General features: G+C 46.0%; 1 protein-coding gene across 1 annotated transcript; it reads right to left on the bottom strand.

Moving 5' to 3' along the window:
* Positions 1 to 5949: 5949 nt before the first annotated feature.
* On the bottom strand, positions 5950 to 21220 carry tbc1d12a (TBC1 domain family, member 12a). Its single transcript, XM_037465707.2, has 13 exons — positions 19665 to 21220; positions 14201 to 14333; positions 12594 to 12718; positions 12003 to 12085; positions 11800 to 11917; positions 11574 to 11680; positions 11115 to 11198; positions 10520 to 10614; positions 10082 to 10153; positions 9788 to 9916; positions 9562 to 9671; positions 9092 to 9350; positions 5950 to 8992 (listed from the first exon to the last, which is right to left on the bottom strand). Exons 1-13 carry the CDS (start codon positions 20885 to 20887, stop codon positions 8921 to 8923), a joined length of 2610 nt encoding a protein of 869 aa, XP_037321604.2. The 5' UTR covers positions 20888 to 21220; the 3' UTR covers positions 5950 to 8920.
* Positions 21221 to 21257: the final 37 nt, after the last annotated feature.

Here is a 21257-nt window from a genome sequence, read left to right as displayed (position 1 = left end):
AATTAATTATTAATATTAAAAGTAATTTCAATGAGAATTTATCCATCCAGTATCCAAATATAAATGTATTTAAATGCCATTTAGTAACAGACATTCTAATTATGATCATAGTAAAAAATAATATTGATGATGATGATACTAATAGTTCAAATAATAGTATAAATAATAATAATATGATTTTAATTTGTGTATGCTCCCTTTTCATTAAAACAAATATAAATCACAATTCTGTATGTAATCTCTATTTTTAACATATATATATATAGTAAAATAGACTCTCTCTATATATATATATATATATATAGATATATAGATATATATATATATATATATATAATATACAATTTCTAATTCTGATTAAAAGAAGAAATATTATATTCAATGTTTTTAAATCGTAAAATAGACTCTCTCTGTCTCTATATATATATATATAGAGAGAGAGAGAGTCTATTTTACGATTTAAAAACATTGAATATAATATTTCTTCTTTTAATCAGAATTAGAAATTGTATAAATTATTATACAATTATTATACATTATTTTATTTGTTTCAATGAAAAGGTAGTATGCCTACATTTTTATTTATTAATAATAATATTAAACAAATATTATAATAGTTTATTATATTATAATAATTTATTATATGTATTACCTCAAAAAATAAACTCAATAAAAGGTTTTAGGGACTCAGGCGATCACATCCTTGTAATTGGGTTCCTCCAACAATTCTACTATTAAATTAAAAGTAAAAAATGTACTAGTAATACAAATAGAAACAATTACATGTAATGTAAAATCTAACACAATCTAACATCATGTTGGACTGTTGTACAGAAGTGATGATATAAATGAACTAATATCATAAATGAATGTGATATTTAACAGAGAGTTTACTGTGTTTACAATAATGTTTACTTCCTGAATAAAGTTTTGTTGATATTTACATTTTTACAAAATGAAACGACTGCTTTTCAGAACAAACATTACAAGTAGTAGAAAACAGTAAAGGTAAAAGTATATTATTGTTTTTTCAATATGTGTAATATTAATGTGTCATTAATTTCCAGGTAATAAGATAAAAGAATATGGAGCATTTTTAGATCCTAAATACAAAAAAAACGTATTTTCTGGATTTCGTTCTCAGCCGTTTTGATCTGATCACCATGCAGTATGATTTGTTTTCATTGCTTAATAAATTATGCGATCTGTTAAAATCAGTATTGACTAACAATGTTCTCTATTTTTGACACATTTAAAACTTAAATTTACAGGAGAAAGGGAGATATTTCTGCCACAACAACAAAGAATCAACCCTCCATCCAGGATGAACAGATATGTGTTTAAAGCGTCATTCTTACCAAATATAAAGCAGAATGCCCCCAAAATATGACAAATAAAAAAAAACATAATTCACCAAATAATTTAAATCAATTTAAATGACATTTTGAAAAAGGGGGGCAGGAAAGAGAAGGAATCCAGGGGAGGAAAGTTATGAGGGGGAAAAGCGGAGGGGAAGAACAAAAGGAAAAAGGAAGAGAGCAATGTTTTGTTCCGTGCTGCCCTTTTCCACCCTGGAACACCACTGGTGGCACATTCAACCGCTGAAGCTGCTGACCAATCGCCTCTCCTCATTTCCCCTGTCACCCCGCATCATTGGGGTCAAAGGGCGCTGCGCCTCCCAATTAATGAGCCGGGCGAGCGCCACTGGTGCCTCCCCCCCCCCCCCCCCCCCCCCCCGCCCCCCCACGGCACCAAAGCTCCCACAATCCAGCGCGAGGAGACGCACAACCGAGGCCGAGCAGTTTGTAAAAAAAAAAGTTTAAAATGTTTTAATTTTTATTAAAAAGTCCCCCAATCGTGTCCATCTGTGAGGGAACCGAGCGGCGTTTCGCACGTCGCACCGAGCTTTTTCCACCCTTTTTTTTTTTCTTTTCCCCCTGGCGGCAACTGTTCACCCTTGTAATCAGATCATGCCTGCTGACGGGTCAGGAACAAAGGCATGCAAATTCTAATTAAATGCGCAGCGTTGGGACGGGCCCTGTTTGATCGCTGTGCCCTTTCATGCCCCCCTAATCGCTCCTGACAGCCCCCTTCCAACAGATTCTGTGACAAACTTCTCGATTCGACTGAGGGGGATTTTTGAACTTTGCTTGCTCCTAGCGGGCCTTGGCTCCGGGTCTGTCAAACAATCCAAATCAATGACCCAATTGACCAGTGGTCCCCTTGTTGATAACCTCAATGAGCTCTATGTTGCATTGTCGGCGGGGCTGGATGCCGGTAGCATTTTATGGTAATTAAACACTCCTTTGGTCCCGAAGGTCTGAATGCAAACACTGGAGGTGGGGGGGGGGGGGGTTCGTAAAGCACGGGCGGCGCTGGGTCGATGCAGGTGCAGGGAAAGAAAGCAGGAATGAAGTGGAGTAGTGGGGGGGGGGGGGGGGCCACCGAGAGGCGGCTACGAGCGCGGGACTTTCCCACCGACATGGCCCGGCGCCACCAACACACTCATTAGGTCATTACAATAAGGAAGGGGGCATTTTTTTTGGTTTTTGTTTTATTAAAAACCTCATTAATCCCACAACAAAAGGCATGTACTGACCTCATTGGTGCCCCTGTTATCTGAATATGCCTTTATATAATGGAGCGTCTAATTGCAGCTCGGCGCCGAGCGGCTTTCCCTCCTCCGTCCGACCCGGGCGGCCTTTTGCTGCGTGAGGAGTGAAAGGGGAGCTAAAGAGAATCGGCCTCCCCCCCACCCGCTGGCCTAATGGAGAGAACGCCGTCTGAGGCCTGGGGGGGGCTCGGCGCAGGTGGGGCGCGGGCGGCCATTGTGCCCCGTGAGGTTTTATCACACGTTGTTTACAGCCTCAAAGGACCCGCCTGGCGTGATGATGATGATGATGATGAAAATGTGAGGGTGAAGCTACGAAGAGGTGAGGAAGGGAAGGTCATTCTTATTAAAAGTAGGTTCTTTGACAGGTGAGACAGATCGGACCCGTGTTCACCAAGCGTGGAGCGTGTTAGCTTAGCATGCTAAGCTCGAGAAACGACAACATTACATCTTCCATTAACTAAAGTTATTCTCGCTGTTGTTCGGTTAATATTATATTAAGTATCCGGAGTCTTTGAATGACTCCTGATGGAGTCTGTGGAGCTCAAATGTATCCTTCATATGGAATAAGAACTGATACCTTTGACTTTTTTGAAGTAAAAGTCTGAATTAAAATAAAAGGAGTTGGGCAGAATGGCCTTTTTCCAAAAGTTATGTAACAGCATTATAATCTTACAGCTATGTGGAATTCAGCACATTTGAACTAATCTTCATATTGTTTCATAACTCTATAGCACAGTCATGTGTTGCATTGATATAATTGGGTAAACTATGTCGTAACTGTTGAATGGAAAGTGTAAATCTAAAATAAAGTGGATTGAACTCGACCTGTTTAAAGTAAGTTGTGCTTAAGCTGCCTGACATGTGATGACCTTCGGGGTCGTCCCGACAGGTGACGTCCCGGCTTCCTACCTGTTCGTAAAGCGGCCTCGGTAGTCGTGGTAGCGGCGGCGTGATGGCTGGACAGCCCTGTGTGTGTGTGTGTGTGTGGGGGGGGGGGTGTTAATGCGGACAGAAAGCAAGAAGCCTGTGGTGACGGAGTGATGGCTGGAGGAGGGAGCGGAGGGATGAAGGGGTGAGTGATCCACTCATCCAGCGCCAGCAGACATCCCAGGTGACAGGAGGCCTCCTTCAACCGGACCCCACCGCACACAGGAAATCACTTCATATGAACACACACACATATGTATCAATATACTATATATCTCCACTCTTATCAATTAATACAGATCTGCTTCGTTTCATACGATAATTTGTTTCAAACTGTTCTAAATCGTAATATTCTATTCATTTAATGGAGGTTTTGTCCTGATAATTACTGCACACATGACATGGTTCTGTTGGGTGTTTTTTCGATGTGGAGTGTGTGTGTGTGTGTGTGTGTATACAATATATACCTTTTCACATTTCAATTTAACTTTTTGTACGATTTTTGGACAATTGAATCAATAAAGTAAATGAAAGGAGCCCTTGGGAACATTGGTCATGATGCGTGGACGTGATGTTGGAACATTCAAAAGGTGTTGCTCCTTCTTCTTTAACACTGTTGTCTCTTTCCACTGTGTGTTACAGTGTGTTACATTGTGTTACCGTGTGTTACATTGTGTTACAGTTTGGGACCGCCGTGTGCGTGGACACTGCTGCTGATTGATTTGACACTTGCTTTATTTAAGTGTTTCTTTACAGGTTTCCACTTTGTTCCCTCCCCCTCCCCCCTCCCCCTCTGCCCTGACCTCGGCCCCCCGTGCCTCCTGCTGTGGGATCCCAGAGGCCCCCCCCCGGGGGGGCAGCAGCCTCCTTCTTCCTCCCCTGCAGCAGCCCCACCTCCACAGGAAAGCCCCCAGACTGCCGCCCAAATACCTCCACAGATTCTTCCTGTGGCTCGGCGGCGGCGGCGAGAGGCCCCTCGCGGCCCCCTCGCGGCCCCCTCGCGGCTTTCGACCTCACTTCCACCGCGGGGTCTCGGAAATACCTGAGACCCCCGAGTGCGGCCGGCGTTTATCTGCGGCGAGAGGTCCAGACCACAGATGTTTCGCACTGGGGTTCAAGTCAGGTACTTTGGGGTGTTGATTTGATGTGTTCTGGGATTCAAGCTGCACACGGAGCCCCCCGTCAGACCCCATTTAAGCCGAAGATTAAGAGCCGCTAATGGGCCTCCAAATTAACCAGTGGGTACAAGAGACGATGGTGAGTTACTGAATGTATGAATATATGAACCAAAATGAACAGTTTACACAAAGAGTAATTTCACAGGAGGGTTAAAAGCCAAAAGTCAACTGCTGCAGTCAATCTTCACAATGTATTTTCTTGCTAATTGTTCAGTAATAGCGATGGATCTGCTGAATTGAACATAATGTGTCCATTAACAGCGAGGAGTGAAGCTGTGAAGTTCCTGCTGGTCATCAGACTCCATCTAGTGGTGCAAAGTGGACACAACACAACTTCCAGCAATCATCACAACTTTCAGGTTCCCTGTCAATCAAATGAATGGAATTGGTCACATTTGCAAACTGAATGAGTCACCGAAGCAGATTGTTCGGAAGTTACTCTACAAAATGTGAAACGAGATAAGTTTATTCAGTACATCTAACATTTGTGTACTTTTAGAATACATGAAAAAGCAAATAGTCAACACAGCTTCCATCATTATGGGCCATAACTTTATTTAAGTATCAATTGGGACTAATTATCTCATCTATATCCACTCAAGTTAAACAAAGCACATTATGCCAAAAAAGAAGTCACTGTATAGTATGTATAGTATATAAACATGATCATAGTTTAGAATGTTGCAATAATGGAACACTGTCAAATGAAAGTATGCTGTATGTATAGTGTCAACATATAGTCTAGTATAGTTAAAACATATAGTTTTAAAAAGATTTTAAAAAATAAAACATTTAGTGCCTTGAAAAAACTCTTAATTTTGGATTGAAAAGGTAAAAAATGAAAGTATGTTGAATGTCATACTATATTAAATACCAAAGAAGTCTTAGGTTTATTCATCAAAAAAAGAGATTTGTGTTGTATCATAGAAAATAATTAAAGTATAATATGTCTATATAATAGTAATATTTGTCAATTTTTTTTTATCATTATAACAGATCAATTTGTCATGAATTATTTCATAAAGAAACTCTGTAATGTATGCCATGAAAAAAAGTCTTATTAAAGGCATTTTATTTTTAACCCTCGAATTTATTGTCGCCAGAGCTGAAGAACAAAAGGCAGTTTTAGCCAATTTGATTAAATAATTAAAACATGTGTAATGTAATGCAAAAAAAACGAACTGTTATTGACTGTCGGCTGATGGTTGAAATTTAAAGGACGGAAAGGAGTAAGTTTGCAGAGATATTTATTTACACATTCAACTAGTAGCCGTTATATGAAAAGAAAGAACACTTTTTACAGTTTATTTACATCACCTGTAAGGCATCATGACAAAACGTTACTCTGAAATTTGACCCAAAAAAAATAAAACACATTAAACAGACATTAAATGCTTAATGATTCTACGTGAAACTTTAAAAAATAAAACTGGAGCAATGAAGAAACCAAAATAAAGCGAGTGGAGGGAAGCTTTGTGGGGGACGAATGTGATTAATCTCATCTTCCATTTGCAGCTGCGTGAATGTTTGGTGAATAATCCGGAGAATCGGCTGCTGAGGATTCTGGGTAAAGGACACGGAAACCAATCAATGGATCTCCTGCCTAGAGACGGGATCATATTGCACTTGGCTCCTGGAGGAGTCTAAAGGAGTGAAGACGAGTACAAAGAAAGCTCTTCATCATCTGTGTGAACGGATATTCAACAAGGTTTATTAGGAATGAAAAAAAAGGTTTCATTCCCATTGAAAAGCGTTGTTAATCAATTCATATAATAGTTGTTGTTATATTTTAAGAATTGAAGGAAGAGAAAAGAGAAAACTTTGAGGCTCGAGAGACAAACTGAAAATCAGAAAAGGTGCATCTGACTGTAATCAACAGAGCGAATGGAAATGAAAACCCTCAAAGATCACAAACATGAGGGAAATAAAGATTTTAAAAGAGTTTTCAGTCACGGTGATCACATTTTATTTTGCTACGAGACCAGATGGAAACTTGAATGCGGTTAATTAATGGGAATTTATTACCTTGCAACCAACATTTTACCACAACTTCATTAGGAGATTAATTGCACTCATTGTAATTAGTGTAAAATAAAAAAAGAAACAAACAGCTCATGTTCACAAAGTGCTTATTTTCTTATATTGCTTCCTCAGATTCCCTGGAGTTGTTTTAAGAGTTTTCTTGAACAGTTTAGAGGTGAAGAAACTGAGAAAGTGATGTTTGTAGCCAATTGACGCACATGATGCCAGCTGAGCGTTTTGCACATGCATGTGTTAATGCTCTGTTCATTACGCATGTTTAACTGTATCAAATCATGCATCTTCCAACATCTGTGGTACTGATCCAGTCCGATGTTCTCAAGTACTTTGATCAGCAATTTGTTCACATTACACCTTGAAACACAAACACTTTCTGAGTTGACTTCATAAATTGCTCACAAGAGGTGATGAGCCAGTGAGAATTTGAAGAAGATTGCGTAGTTTTATTCTGGAGCGTAAAGCCAACAGTGCTTTAACCCCCGAAGGAATCAAAAAGGTTTATAAACCACTTCAAGACGACATGACTCCAACACAGAGTTTGGCATTTCATACAAACATCAACACAAACGTTACGGCCGGATGGGGAGTCTCCCCCCAAAGTCGGAATTTCCCACCGTGACAAAAATACAAAAAAGTGGCTGCTTGGTCCACATTGTTAAGGCCTGCTCATTTGCTGGTAGCTAAGTGGGAAGTGTGTGTCTGTGTGTGTGTGTCATGGAGAGGTAGGGGTGAAATGGAGGTGAAGGCTACACTCAGAGTGTGTAAATCAAAGGAGTGATAATAACAGAGTGACAGATGTGATGTAAAGCACTTCAGCGGATCAATTAGAAGATTCTAACCCAGATTCAATAAAAGGAATCACTCAGCAGGATAATTGGATCAATGTGGGGAGGGGGCGGGGGGGGGGGGGGGGGGTAAGCTCCACAGACTCCTTACACTGGAGCAGAGTGTTATGTTGAGGCAAAAAGTCGGAAGATTTAAAATTAAAGTATCTCCCGCGCAACTTCCTCATATGAAAAGGTTGTAACAGGTGTTCAACAATCGTAACTTTAAATCTGCAGCTGAAGATCAAACAAGCGAGAAAAGCTCTACTGCGGAGCGTAATCTACTAAAAGCTGAACGCCGTTGCTGCTGCTCTAGAATCTGCTCGTTGTGGCCTGCAGGTTTCTATTCGGTTCCTCGTTTCCGTGACGTCGATCCGTGCTGCAGTTATAAAGTGCTTTGATGAATCCAGATCCTTGAAACACTGACTTTAAAACGTGACGGTCCCCTTTTAACGCTGCACCTACGGTCCAAGTTCAAAAGAATCCACATTTCATGAATTCATCTTCGTGCAGTTTTCCCACTAAATTTCCCCCATTTACTTTAGTGCTGTTCAACACATTGGCTGATGGAATAGTGTCCTGTAAAAACATCATCTCATTTCCCCCGATTATTTTTCTTCCCACCCAAATTTCCCACATTCTGCATGTTTTCTGCCTACAGAGACTGAACAATTTTATTAATCTAATTTCTAAGCCCCCCCCCGGTGTAACGGCGTCAGCAATGCTACCGCAGATTTACGTCCAAGCTGAATATGCAAAGCAATAATAGTGTGAAATCAAAACCCACAAGGAGCAACAACAATAGTTAACGCATAGAGGTCATTTCTGAAGCTTTTAGATAATCGTTAGCACCGACGAGAGGAGAGAGAGAGAGAGAGAATTACGCGAGGGGCGCAATGCTCGATGTGTGTGAGTGAGTGAGTTTCCCCTTCCCTCAGCCAGGAGTGTGTGAGCTTCTTGGGGCTGGTAGGTCACGTAGCTGCTGCTGAACCACAGCCGCTTCTCCGAAATCCCTCTGGTGAAATACTGACATCGGCTGTTGGGAGGTTCGGACTCCACCAACCGCTCGGGCTCCAGCGCAGATTTCACTTCTCGTCTCCCGGAACCTCGGGCTTCCACCTGCACGGCCGGCACCGTGTTCGCTAGAAGCTTCGTAGCGACGCCTCTGGAGGGAAAGTTGGGCTTCGGGGCTACGTAGCTTCAAGCTCCACGGGCTAACCCCCCACAAGGGTCAGAGGTGCCGACGCGGCCGCCTCGCGGCCTCCTCTGAAGTCCGTGGTTTGGCCCGGCGTGAGCTTCAACCTTCACAGCTTGAAGAAAAGGGGGCGTGTCTAGTGTTAGCTTCTGAAAGCCGGGCTGGAGTTTTTGTCCGTCTCTTTGTATACATCCTTCATCAAGGCAGAAAACACCTGAGGGAGAAGAAAAAAAAAAAAAAAGAGAAACATCAATATCGGCTTTTCAATGAGCTTCCCTTTCAAAAGCCCGGGGGCGGGCGCGCTGGGGCTGACCTGCGCCCAGCGGCGGTTCCTGCTGATCATGTGCGTGTTGGCCATGGCGGTGAAGAGCGTGTGCGCCTGCAGGTCCTCCGGCAGGCGGGTCAGGAACTGGGCGATGTGGATGAAGTCCATCTGCAGCAGGACCTCCTCGAACAGCCGCAGGATACCGAGCCCCGTCCGGAACAGGCTCTCCTCCCCGTCCCGACAGAAGACGTCCCACACCCGACACGCCACGTCCAGGGGGAGGGACTTGCTGTACAGGGTGAAGATCCTGGAGGGAGACGCGCCAGAACCCATACGTTCACTTCACAAAACCAAAGGGCTTTCACCTGAGAATTGTATACTAGCTACTGTCAAAATAAAACTGCACATCCTCAATTTACCACCAAATTCAAATTTGGCATGAATTAGATCCACTTATTTAGCAGCACAATATAGAAGAAGAAAAACATCTGTATACAGAATATTTGAAAGGCACAAACCAGTCGATCAGATAAAGGTCAGGGGTCAGGTTGTTGATTTGGAAGTGGCTGAAGAGACGAGGAAGATTCTCCTCAAAGAAAACCTCAAAGGCTGCAAAATACTTCAACATCTAGCACAGATGGAGGAGGAGAGAGAGAGAGAGAGCAAGAGATGATGAAGGGCCATGCGTGAACACACCGGGGAACAGAGAAAACAGTTACTTTGTGCGAGTGTGTGTGTCTCTACCAGCTCGTGGTCCACTCTGAAGAAGGCCATCTGACAGGGTTTATTGAGCAGGTTGGCGAAGGTGATGAAGGCCTCGGCCTCCTCCAGGTTGAGGATCAGCACAGCAGCGATGAATGACATTCCCTGGACCTGAAACGTTCACAGCACGCAGACTCCAGGTCAGCACGAGGGCACCCGTGTGCATTATGTCCACCAAGGTCCCGTCTTCAGCCATATATTCATTATGTGGCACAAAGACAAACCCAAAGAAACATTGAAAAGGCCGCGGCGATCATTGTTCTGAGGTGGACTCACGTAGCCGATGTCGGGTCTGTAACAGGTGTAAGCCCCCAGCACGCTGTGGAGGAGGTCATGGTAGGGCCCGCCCTGCAGAGGGACAAGACAATGGGGATATTTAAAGACAGCATGGAGGAGGAAGAGAGAGAGAGGACAGGTGTAGGAGGCCGGTTGTAATCAGAGGAATTTGCGGAATGGTTCCACATCCCTCGGCAGGTTTTTTTTTAGGAGGTACGTGGCGGCTCCCTGAGAGCTCCACACCCCGACTTCACAAAATGGCGGTGTCACTTCTTCGAAAAGGTTGTCAGAGCGGTGATTTGTAGGCTTCACCTTCTCTTCCTCATTGCCCTTTGACCCCCCAGAAGGTGTCAACGGGACAAACGGTTCACACTGTGTCCTTGTCCTCACAGAGTAGGAAATACAAGGACACACACACTGATGTTAAAGACGGCATACCTTCTGGAAGATGAAGAGACAGGGGAAGGTTCTGGAAATGTCTAGTTTGATGAGGTCCAGACTGGACTCTCTGTCAGCCAGAGACGCCCCTCCATCTAACAAGAAAACACACGAGAGGGAGTGTTAACGTCTCATAGTAAGTTAAGATGGATGTGTACGTTTTATTTCATTTTATGTTTTTAAGTCGACTTTGAGGCTCATTTCAAAACAATTAAATTCTGGAGGTTTTACCACATGTGAGCGGCAAAAGGACATTCAGTGCCCTGAAGTCACATAGTTAGTAATGACTTTATAATGTCGCTTGGTTTAAATGTAATAAGTATCAAGGCATATCAGTCCACCTGCTTATCACTCTGCACACAAACACACACATCGGCAGAGCTCCCACTGATAAACGGGTAGTTCAAGGTTCGCACGGGGAGTTGGAATTTGCAGAAGTAAGCTAATCTCTACATTTACTTTCGGGTCTGAGAAAGCTTTTTGTAGCTTAAAAACACTTCTGGGAAGGTTGAGGATGATAAAGCTGGAAAAACGAAACAAAGTAACATCACAAAAGCGCTTCAGGAAGAGTTTTCAGAGTTCAGATGTTTTGTACCATTCTCACTGTCGTTGACTGAACTGGTTTCGCTGTAACTCCTCCACTTCTCTTTGGCTCTGGACAGGAAGATCTCATACAGCTCTACAGAGAGAGAGAAACACAGAATCAGGTTTCCATCTCAACGTGGGACAGAACAGGTCAGAAGTTAATCGGGTGCATCAAATTGTATGGTTCTATATTTTAATTTTCTGCCTCCTCGTCTCCTCTGTCCTAAATAGATCTCAGCGCATCGTCTTTAAGGATGTTCTAATTTTCCTGGATTTCTCGTAGAGAAACGGGAGGCTTTGAGGCACAAGTTCATCCTTTGTGACATGAGGCGGCTCAACGGACGGATGATGCAGCTGTGCAATACCGTCATATTTGATTGACAAAATGGCCCCTCTTATTGTGCGCCTTACTGAACATGAGACCTTCTGACAATGAGAGGAATGCATGTGAGCGAGTGCCCGTCGGTACCTGGTGTGATGTTGAGCTCGTTGCCGATGGCGAGGCTCCACACTCGTCCTCTCACACTGGGAGGAAGTCCCTGCCACCAGAGGTCCCTCACCCGCCTCGTTCCCTTCCTGCACACAAACGCAACGGGAACAATAAAAGCACTGTTCCGAAACACACACACACACACACGCGTTGTGTACACAACGCGCACACACACACACACACACACACAGCTGTGGAGACGTACACGCTGTCCCACTGAGGCAGGATCTCGTTGTTCCAGACCACCATGGCGTTGGAGATGCTGTCCTCCTGTCTGTGCCTCTCCTTCATCTGACGCTTCTTCCTCTGGGCTTCCTTCATCTCTGAGGGGAAGAACAAGAGCAGACAATCTCAGCGCCGGTTGCCATCAGTTGTTGAGCTTTTTTCTTTGTGCGCGCTTGTGTTTACCTCTCCTCTTCGCTCCGGCGACCATCTCATCGTACTCCATTTTGTGTCTCTGAGTTTCCTCCAGAGATTTGGCAGGTAGGTTCCTGAAAGGCAGGTATGTGTGAGCTGGGTGCATTCACAGGTGAAAAGGGCTTTTAACAAAAGAAGGGAGGGCTGAGTTACTCTTTAACTCAAATCTGAAATATTGTCAGTTTGCAGAAGAAAGGACTGCGCGTCAGGATCTTCATACGTTCTACATGCAGAAAAACGTTACCTTCACAGCATCGTAGAGCAATGAAGACAAAGACAATGAGGAGAAAAAAACTATGCACTACTTATAAACAACATACAATAAATATAATCAATTTTAGGGCTATGACTTACATTCATTTCCAGAATCAATTGGTCTGGCAGTTATTTTGTAGCATTAATATTATTCAGGTAAATAAAATCTTTGCGTGAAAGTATACAAAACATCCTGTTGACATTAGCTGCATTTAACCCGTCCAAATACTGAACAGGATCGTACCGATAAAACATGAGGACTAATGATAACATAAGCCCGATCCATAATGGTTTTTGGCTGAGCCGGTGTCTGGGTCGGCTACTCACGCTGGACGGTCCTCCAGGATGAGAGCTGTGGTGGAGAGAGGCTCAAACTCCAGGTTCTTCCTCCTGCCTGCAGCCGAGGGAAGCTGAGCAGCAGAGGACTCTCCCACGTCGTCCTCCAGCTCGTCCTGTGGACACAACGAAGACAAAGAGTCAGTGACGGGTGAACTCCTCCCGCTGCTTAGTGATGGGCAACACCTTTTTGATACTTCATGGGGATCCAGATCAGAGACCAGAGATCACTGGAGGTTTTATTCCATATCACTAGGTGTTTGTTCCACCAGCTGCGTGTCAACAGGACAACAACCCTGAGCGCTGCCAGCGCTGCCAGCAGGGGGAGGAAGAGTTCACTCTGACGCGGACCATGGTAAAGCCAACCGGTGCTGCTTCGTCATCGGCTTCGCGATGAAGCAAGCGAGAGTCACGTTTAGAAAAACCAGGTGACCGATGCGGCGATTTAAGAAAGTGAAGCTGCTGTGTATCGTTCTGAGGTTCTTAACAAACATCTCGTTCTAAGACTCTTCTCTTCTGCTTTCGGCCCAGATAGCAAAGCCGCCTCTGGGCTCTGCTCCCATTCAGTGGGGTCCAACTCTAACGTCGGGGCATCGGTTTGGCTCACAGTCGAGTTTCCGCTCGCCCCGAGGGCGCTGAATGGGTGACTTTGTTGTGTTGCCATGTTGAAACAGGAACGAGACAAAGCATTGTGACCACGTCGACAGAGATACTTTTAGTTAGGGCAACAAGATGCAAAAAGTATGCAAATTGTATGAAATATTTTGTGATAAACGACGGAGAACGACGACTGCTACACAATGACATTTATCATTTTTGGAAGTTTGCGTTTGTTGCACAAACTGAATTCAAAGGAAACATTTTAAATCAAGTATGCCTTCCTCCTCCTCCATAGTTGTGTGTCTGACGTGTCAACCAACAGAAGCCAAACGACCTCTGGCCACTTCCTTCACCATGTGAGCTGAGCCGGCTCACAGGCCAGCGGCTGTTGGAGGGTTTGCTGTTAGCAGTATCAGTCTTTCTCCTCTGCCTTCAGACTGCACACCAAGGTCAGCGATCCTCCCTGCAGCCCAAATGGGCTTAGAAGGGACGTGCAGTCTTCATTCAAGGTTACTTCGCCGAGGCGAACGAGTGCCGACGAGGCCTCCAGCTGAAGGATTGTCTGGAAGCAGCTGTGTCGAACACGTTTTTTTAAGTGTTTGTCCGATATGAAAACCAAACCTCAACTAATTAAATTTAACTGTGTGTGTGTGTGTTCAGACAACCACCTGCTCTAGACAACAGGAGAGCAACAGCTGTGTATATGTTTGAATGTATAATTACATCACGGCTAGCTAGACCTTAAAACACGCACCAGGTGGGGTACAGAGGGTTCAATTGCATATGTGCGTGTGTGTGTGTGTGTGTGTGTGTGTGTGGGGGTTGGTAATGGCCTGCGTCCTCAGCTGCAGGCAGTGGACGTTGCCTAGCGACCACTTACACACACAGTACATCCATTCAGCAATCTCTAACAAGCCTTCATCTTGTATGTAAACAGATGCAGGCTAACTGCATTAGCCTCTGGAGCCACACACGGACACACACACAGACACACACACCTCCTGCGTGGACAAGGGGGAGTCGGGGTCCGTAGTCGGATCCTCTGCAACTGGGGTCTTGCCAAACAGTCGCCACCCTGTTGCATTATGGGACGATGCTTTGGGCTCTTTGGATTTCCTAGTAAACAGGCTCCTGAAAGAGAGACAGAAATCATTAGTACAGCTGATCCGCTCAAACTGAACTTCAGCAAACAAAGCTGGTGATTGAATAAATCTACACAGTATTTCAGCGTAGTTAGAGTCATAACTATGACGTATAATACATCATACATCATGTACAGTACCAGAAGCTTCGTATTCCCAAAGCAGAGTGTGTGTGCGTTGCACGTTAGTCCAAATGTATTTCTGGTGATGACGATTTGACCGCTGCAGGAAACCGGCTCCACACAGGAAGCCACAAATCAAAACATAAAGGCAACAAATCCAAAGCGTCTCTTCAAAAGAACTTTGATCCAGAAAACTCCACCTGCTGCAGGTCGGACTGACCCATTAAACTGCACCTTTCCACCATTGGTCAACAGAACAATGAAAATGTGTTCAAAATACTGACTGGAGGGACTGGTCTTTAAAATGTGAGATCATCGGTTCCTTCTCTTCTGAAGTGAAATCTGTAAGTTTACACAGTGTTTAATTGGCATACTTCTATACAGAGAGAAGATGTAATGAAGGAGATAAATCTCTCATCATTATTCGTGCAGCTGAAGCACTTTTTGAAGTGCTGCTGGAGCAAAAAAAAGCTGCCAGATCAACAGTTTCTAATGTGCTTCAGTGAAAGGAGAGTTTGAGGGTCAAGCTGGTGGGAAGAGAAAGAGGGAAGGAGGCAGAGGAACCGGAGGATTATGAACAGGAAGTGAACACACACACAGCGGCACGAGCAGACAGCAAAGCAAACATTATTCCTCCCGTTTCTGCTCCATCCACTTTCTTCACTCGGAGGTGTTGGTTCCTTTGAAAGGTTTAAACGCTTCTCAAGAGCAGAAAAAATATATACATATTCCTAACTATGTGCAATATAATTATTCATTGATTCATAAACTGTATTTTGAGTGTCTTTTACTGTTACAACAGTATTATCGGTCTTTTATTTATAATCTTGTCCTCAAATGCAAACCTCAAAATGTAAACTTTTAACATGATTTTCCTTTAATAATCATATTTCATGAGTTATATCTATGTTTTGGATATGATGTAAAAATCTGTTTAGTAACTTAAGCCATCAGTAAATCATGTATTGAAGTAGAAGTACACGGATTACTGTTTGTTCTTCTTATTGTAGTCGTCATGCAACAAGTGAAACCACATGTCAGAAATAGAAAGGAGGAGGGGTTTTTTCTCCATTTGCTTTGTCTGTTTTACAGTAAATAACAGATCTGGCTCTCGGGTTCTTACTGAGGGAAGCATGAAGATCACAGAACACCTGAGAAACAGCAGCACCGGCTTCAGCGAATCACAAGAAAACGCTCAAATAGACCAAATGGAAGCAATCAGCCTTCTGGAGGGAAGGGCGCCGTTCTGACTCAGCGGGTCAGGCCGTCGCTTCTCATCCTCCGGCTCGTCAAACATAAAACGCCGCGCGCCTCCCTCGGCGCCGTCTCAGATCAGAAAAGCGCCTTGTTCTCCCGCTGGCGTCAGACACACCTGTAGGCTGCGGATGTTTAAAAAAAGGCTCAGCAGAGGCACAGCGGAGCCTTTTTGATACGGAATAAAAGCTTCATCTCAAACAAACCGTTCTGGTGGCAGTTTAGACGTTGGCTTTGATACGAGAGCAGTTTCCAAACTTTAAAATGTACTTCACTCAAGAGGGTTGCTGTTACAGAATGCATTAAAAAAAAAAAGCCAGGAAAAGGTTTAAACTATGCGCACCACGTGATACGAGGGAGCATTTTGAACCGCAGCACAGATGCAGCCGATGGGACGGTTTACACCCATCAGTTTACCATCAGTTTACCTTTCGGCTCATAAACGAGATATAAAGTCGGCCGATGATGATCTGCTCCCTTTGTTTAGCTGCCGGTAACAAGAGCCGCTCTCGTGCGATTGGTCAATAATACTCCGACTTACAAACAGAAAGCAGAACGCTTCCAAGTGGAAAACCAGACTCGGTTTATGGATCACTATGTTTCTGATGTGAACAGTTCATTGCTCCATTCTCAGATGAGAGGCTGCAGTGTTGATATTAATGTTCATTATTCTACGGGTTAAATGAATTGAACCTGGAAACTCTACCAAGAATATTCACAGAATGTTACTACATCCAGCTGCTGTTGAAAGGTTGAACTGCTCTCGGCTGATTTTGAGTTGCAGGCGAAATAAAAGCAGAGATCCGGGTTGTATTTGTCAGTCAGAGTTGATTTGACCCCCCCCTCCCCCCACCCCCTCCCTTGCAGTGTGAAGCAAACAGCCAGCGTGGAGGCTTCCCAGCAGGCCGGGTTTTCTCTCCGTGTGTCTGGATTTCCTCTGAGACGTCGTGACATTCAAGCCAGCTGCTTGAGGCTCGCGTCCAAACCAAAAACCAGACGGGGATTAAACGACAACAACAAAAACAAGAAACCAAGTCTCCAGCGGCTGCCAGAAACACACGATGTGACTGCATCAGTGACCTGAAAACTGCACCGAGCCGCTCTTTCACTTCCTCGTGTGTCTTTCACAAGAATGCCGTCAGGGTGCAGTTCCACTTTGCTCGGTCCGTCTCACACGGATAGTGATTAAATGTCAAAAATGGAGCACGGCTGAAGTAGAGCTGCAAGATGGTGCGAGTGTTTGAGAGAGGCGGTGTGTGTGTGTGTGTGTGTGTGGGGGGGAGGGGGGTATTTTTTTCCACTTTCCTAGCTGTGGAACAAAACAATGACGTCTACATTCTCAATTCCTCTCCAGTCACCAAAGAGCCCGAAGCAGATCGGTTTGAATAATCACAGAAGTTGAACATGTGGCAGACAACTCAAGAGGCCTGGATGCAGCCATGTATTGTGGCAAATAAACCCGAATGAGTCATTAAAACCAGCAAAGAATCAGAATCTGCATCCCAAGACTCGGGGCAGAATGGGGACCAAGTGAACTTGATCTGGACGAACCGTCAATAACAGAAAATGGTGCAGTGATTCAATGCAAAAACCCAAATCTTCACACTACATCAGCAGCAGAACCGCCCACAGCGTCTCAGAAGAACTCCGACGGCTTCTAAAAGGTTTAAAAAAAACAAACAGCGCCACAGCTATCAGCAGACACCTCGACCTCCAGGCGGCCGCTTTTGATCTCCTCGACCGACCTCGACTCCTGGCGAGCCCGGCGTGCTTCCTGGTGCTAAACGGAGCACACGGTGCTGCTGGTGTGTCAGGACTTGTGGCTCACAGACGATCAGGAGGGGGAGGAAAAAAAAAAAAAAACTAATAGGCCACGTCGAGGCCTATATGACGGTGCACTCCTTCAAAGACGAGCTCCGTTTTAACGGGCCATGGGCTCGACGGTGGCGTCCTGCAGGTTAGGCTGCTATGAATTGTACAAGGAGAAATAGTGGGATAAAACGACCATTTCTTGTTAGTCCATTTTCAAGGCGTGTTTGCAGCACTCCTGGCCAATCACCAGCGAGTGTGGTTGTGGGAAAGAAAATCATGTGACTGTGCCCGGAGCCTACATTGTTCAGAAAGATGTCTTTTGTGGCCGACGGGTCGGACACGGCGTCTCTGCTGCATCACGGCAGCCACGTGGAGGCTTAGCGGCGCGCGGAGGGAGCAGCGAATGTGGGCTAAGCCCCGAGGAAAGAGGCCCGCTGGATCACTTACTGCGTAGACGCCAAACTGGGGCGCGATTAACATGCGAGCCGTTACCCAGCTGCACGACGCGAGGCTCGCGATGTCTACGGAAAGAAGCCGACGTGTCGAGCGGTCGAGTGTCCCGGCTTTCGTCCCCTTTAATCCCCCGCTTTAAGAGCGGAAACCGATGTAAAAATAAGGAGTCATCCCACCGTATCGCTGGCCCTCTCTCGGGACACAAGTCATTATGCAGGTTTTCATCAGATTATCTCCAATTGTGGATATAACTAACCACTTTGTTTCCGAGAGGGATTCAAGAGAAAAAGATTTTTTGTGCAGGAGAAATCTGTCTAGTTGCTAAATGTCATGTTTTGTTTCTGTTGAAGCCTCTTTTCCGCTTTTTGGGACGTGTGGTTACTGATGTAATCGGGCTCCGATGGGACAGTAAGAACTGCCCTCCTAAGCACAACATAACGCTGTGATTCATCAGTTAAACCCTCGCCAAGAACTCCAATAGCTGAACAAAACACATTGCAACCACGTCTGGCTTACTCATTAACAGACACCGCCTCCCCTTAAGATGGATGGAGACATTCCCGCTGCTTGTCAAGGTCTTTCTCCCTCTTAAAATGTCCTAAAGTCATCCAGGTCACACGGAACAATCAATAAGTCATTTATTGTGCAAATATCGAACCGTCGCTGGTGTCCCGGTCCTCCAATGTGAGGATTTAGACGGACGCGCTGGAATATGTGGAAGAAATTCGTACATTGCCGTTGATTCCCTCTCATCCAGAGCCGTTTGACTTTGGAAAGAGGTAACAATGACATCAGAGAGTTCAACCACAAATACCTTTAAAACAAAATACAATTAGTCACGTCAGCTGCTCCTGTTCAGTTGATGTACAAACAAGTGGGAGATGAAGACAAGAGATGAGTCAACCATCCTAAAAACAAAACTAAAACAACGAAACTTTGCTCACAATTCCAGCAGTTTAAGCTCAAGGTGACTCCGCTGGAGGCCCACTGGGAAGAATGATGCCACGCTGGCGGTGATCGTGAGGATGAGGAGTTACACAACTGCTCAACAAAAGCTCTTTTCACTGGAAACAATTCAACGTTCCAAAAAAAAAAACCCGTCACATTAGTTTCTGGAGTTTATTGTCGGCTGGTATCTCTGTACTTTGTGTGAGGCTGAAACTGGTATTTTTTCTCTTTCACTATAAAAAAAAAAAAAAGAATTATTATTTTGACTTGTGATCACACTGACCTGACGAGGCTCATTGGGATGTCACCACACTGGGCTATAATGTGGTAATTCTATGATGTAAATGACGATGGATGTTAGGGTGACTTGCGTTTATAGCGTGTGGAGTCTTATTTCCGTACATTTCATCCACTATTTCATCAACTACTGCATTCCCTAAAATCTACAGTAAAGGGAGTGGAAATGCGGCCTTCCTGGTGTGTCTTTCCTAAAGATCAGGACTTGTGGGGAAAAACACGTCATCTTAACTTTAACGGTTCGTAGAATATCGGAGTCAAAATCTTGAGATGCAAGTGGCCCTCGGAGAGCGAAATGACTCCGCTACGGAGAGTGTGTTCGGGTTAAGTGGCGGGTGTTTGCTGGGAGGCTCGGCCTTGAGGCCTTTGCACAGTGCGTGACGTGGGTCGTGCGCGTGACGTTTGCACTGCGTGGACACTCGGTCACGGGTTACCTGGTGAAGAAATCTGCTATGCCGAACCTCTTCGGCATGAGCTTGAGGTCCGAGCCGTCCGGCTCCTGGGTCAGATCGGGCAGCTTATCCGGGGCGCTCTGCCTGCGACCCGCTTCCATGGCGCCCCTGAAGTCCTCCTCGCACCCCTCCTCGCCGAAATAAAACCCCCCATCCTCGTCCGGGGACAACGGCGTGGCGTCGCAGCTGAGGGACATCACGGTGTTGGAGTTAGTCCTCAAACTCTGCGGCCTGACGGGCAGACTGAGGTCGCTGAACTCGTCCTCCGCGGTCGACTGGCGGGACGAGGGGGGTTTGGCACTTGATCCCAGGGTCGTGGAGGCCTTGGGTGGGTAGAGGGAGTGAGGGACCGCAGTCGCAGTCACCCCCAGGTCGAGGTCAACGTCGGAGTGGGAAGAGTCCGAGTCGGACCAGTCACACGTTGCCCTGGCGTTGGTCACGATGTGGAAACCGCCGTTCACGGCTTTGACTTCCCCGCGTGGGCCGAGTGTCTGGACCAGAACCTGCGCCCCTGTCGGTTTACAGCAGCCCAGGTCAACATCCCCGTTGGGCATGTTTACATCCGGACCCCCGAGGCCGTCTCGCTGGTGCGTCCCCGTGCACGGCAGCCGGTCGTGGGGCAGGAAAGTCCTGGTGCAGCCGGTGGCCTCTTCTCCCGGGGTGGCGGCGTCTTCGTCGGAATCCGGGGTTTCCCCTTCGCTCTCCCCCGCGGGCGGCTGCCTCATCCCTCCGCCCTGGTCCCCTGAAACCCGAACCCCGAGCACAGCTGGACGGGAAGCGCCTGTGGTCCCAGAGAGGCCTCCTCCCCCTCCTCCTCCTCCTCCTCCTCCTCCTACAACCATCCCCGGCTCCTCCTGGCCGGATGACTCGTTGAATCCGTTCAGGAACCCGCGAGCCCCCGAAATCACGCGGCTGCCGGTCAACTGACCGGGGGGGCAGTCCTCCGCAGCGAGCAGGTCCAACGTGATCTCCCTCCCGCGGGGGGGCGGCTGAGGCGAGGCGCCTCTGTTTACATTCCTCTCGTCACCGGTGACATAAACCTGACCCTTCCCGGCTTCCTGACCCCCGCTGACCCCGGCGCTGCGGTCTTTGAGCGCTACGTAGCGTCCGCGAGCCGTTGGCCCCTCTCCCGGGTCGGCGGCGCCCTCTTCGTTCTCGTTCAGGTCGACGACGAGCGTACCTCCGTTCTCCTTCGCCGTTTCCATGACGACTCAGTCCGTCGAGCGAGCCTTGACCCCGGGCGTGAAATCCCGCAACGAGTCCGCCCGCCCGGTCGGCCCGGCTCCGCAGCAGCAACAGCAGCAGCAGGTTTTGTTGTTCTTTGAAGAAGGGGCTACCATTTTAGCCTTCAACATTACCTGATACTCACCGCGTGGAACATGTCAGTTATTTAATGTCTTAGAGTAACTGTACTTGTTCCGTCTCGAGAATAAAACGAGGCCGCCGGACAGAAGATTAATCAAATCCCCTCAGCGTTTTTAACTGGCAGCATCAGCGGCATTCCGGCCACAGTCCATCGCCATCTTGAAAATACCCCAACAGTGACGTCACTGCAACACCCCCTCCCCTCCAGCT

This window comes from Pungitius pungitius, chromosome 13 (assembly GCF_949316345.1).
Source record: "Pungitius pungitius chromosome 13, fPunPun2.1, whole genome shotgun sequence".
NCBI classification, from domain to species: domain Eukaryota; kingdom Metazoa; phylum Chordata; class Actinopteri; order Perciformes; family Gasterosteidae; genus Pungitius; species Pungitius pungitius.
The sequence above is the reverse complement of the archived record's forward strand: the minus strand, read 5'-3'. Positions and strand labels throughout refer to the sequence as shown.

Coding starts and splice junctions, on each gene's coding strand:
- tbc1d12a (XM_037465707.2), bottom strand. CDS start 20,887: ATGGAAACGGCGAAGGAGAACGGAGGTACGCTCGTCGTCGACCTGAAC. Junction 12,086..12,593: donor ATCCTGGAGGACCGTCCAGC/GTGAGTAGCCGA, acceptor CCTGCCTTTCAG/GAACCTACCTGCCAAATCTC. Junction 11,199..11,573: donor CGAGCTCAACATCACACCAG/GTACCGACGGGC, acceptor CTCTCTCTGTAG/AGCTGTATGAGATCTTCCTG.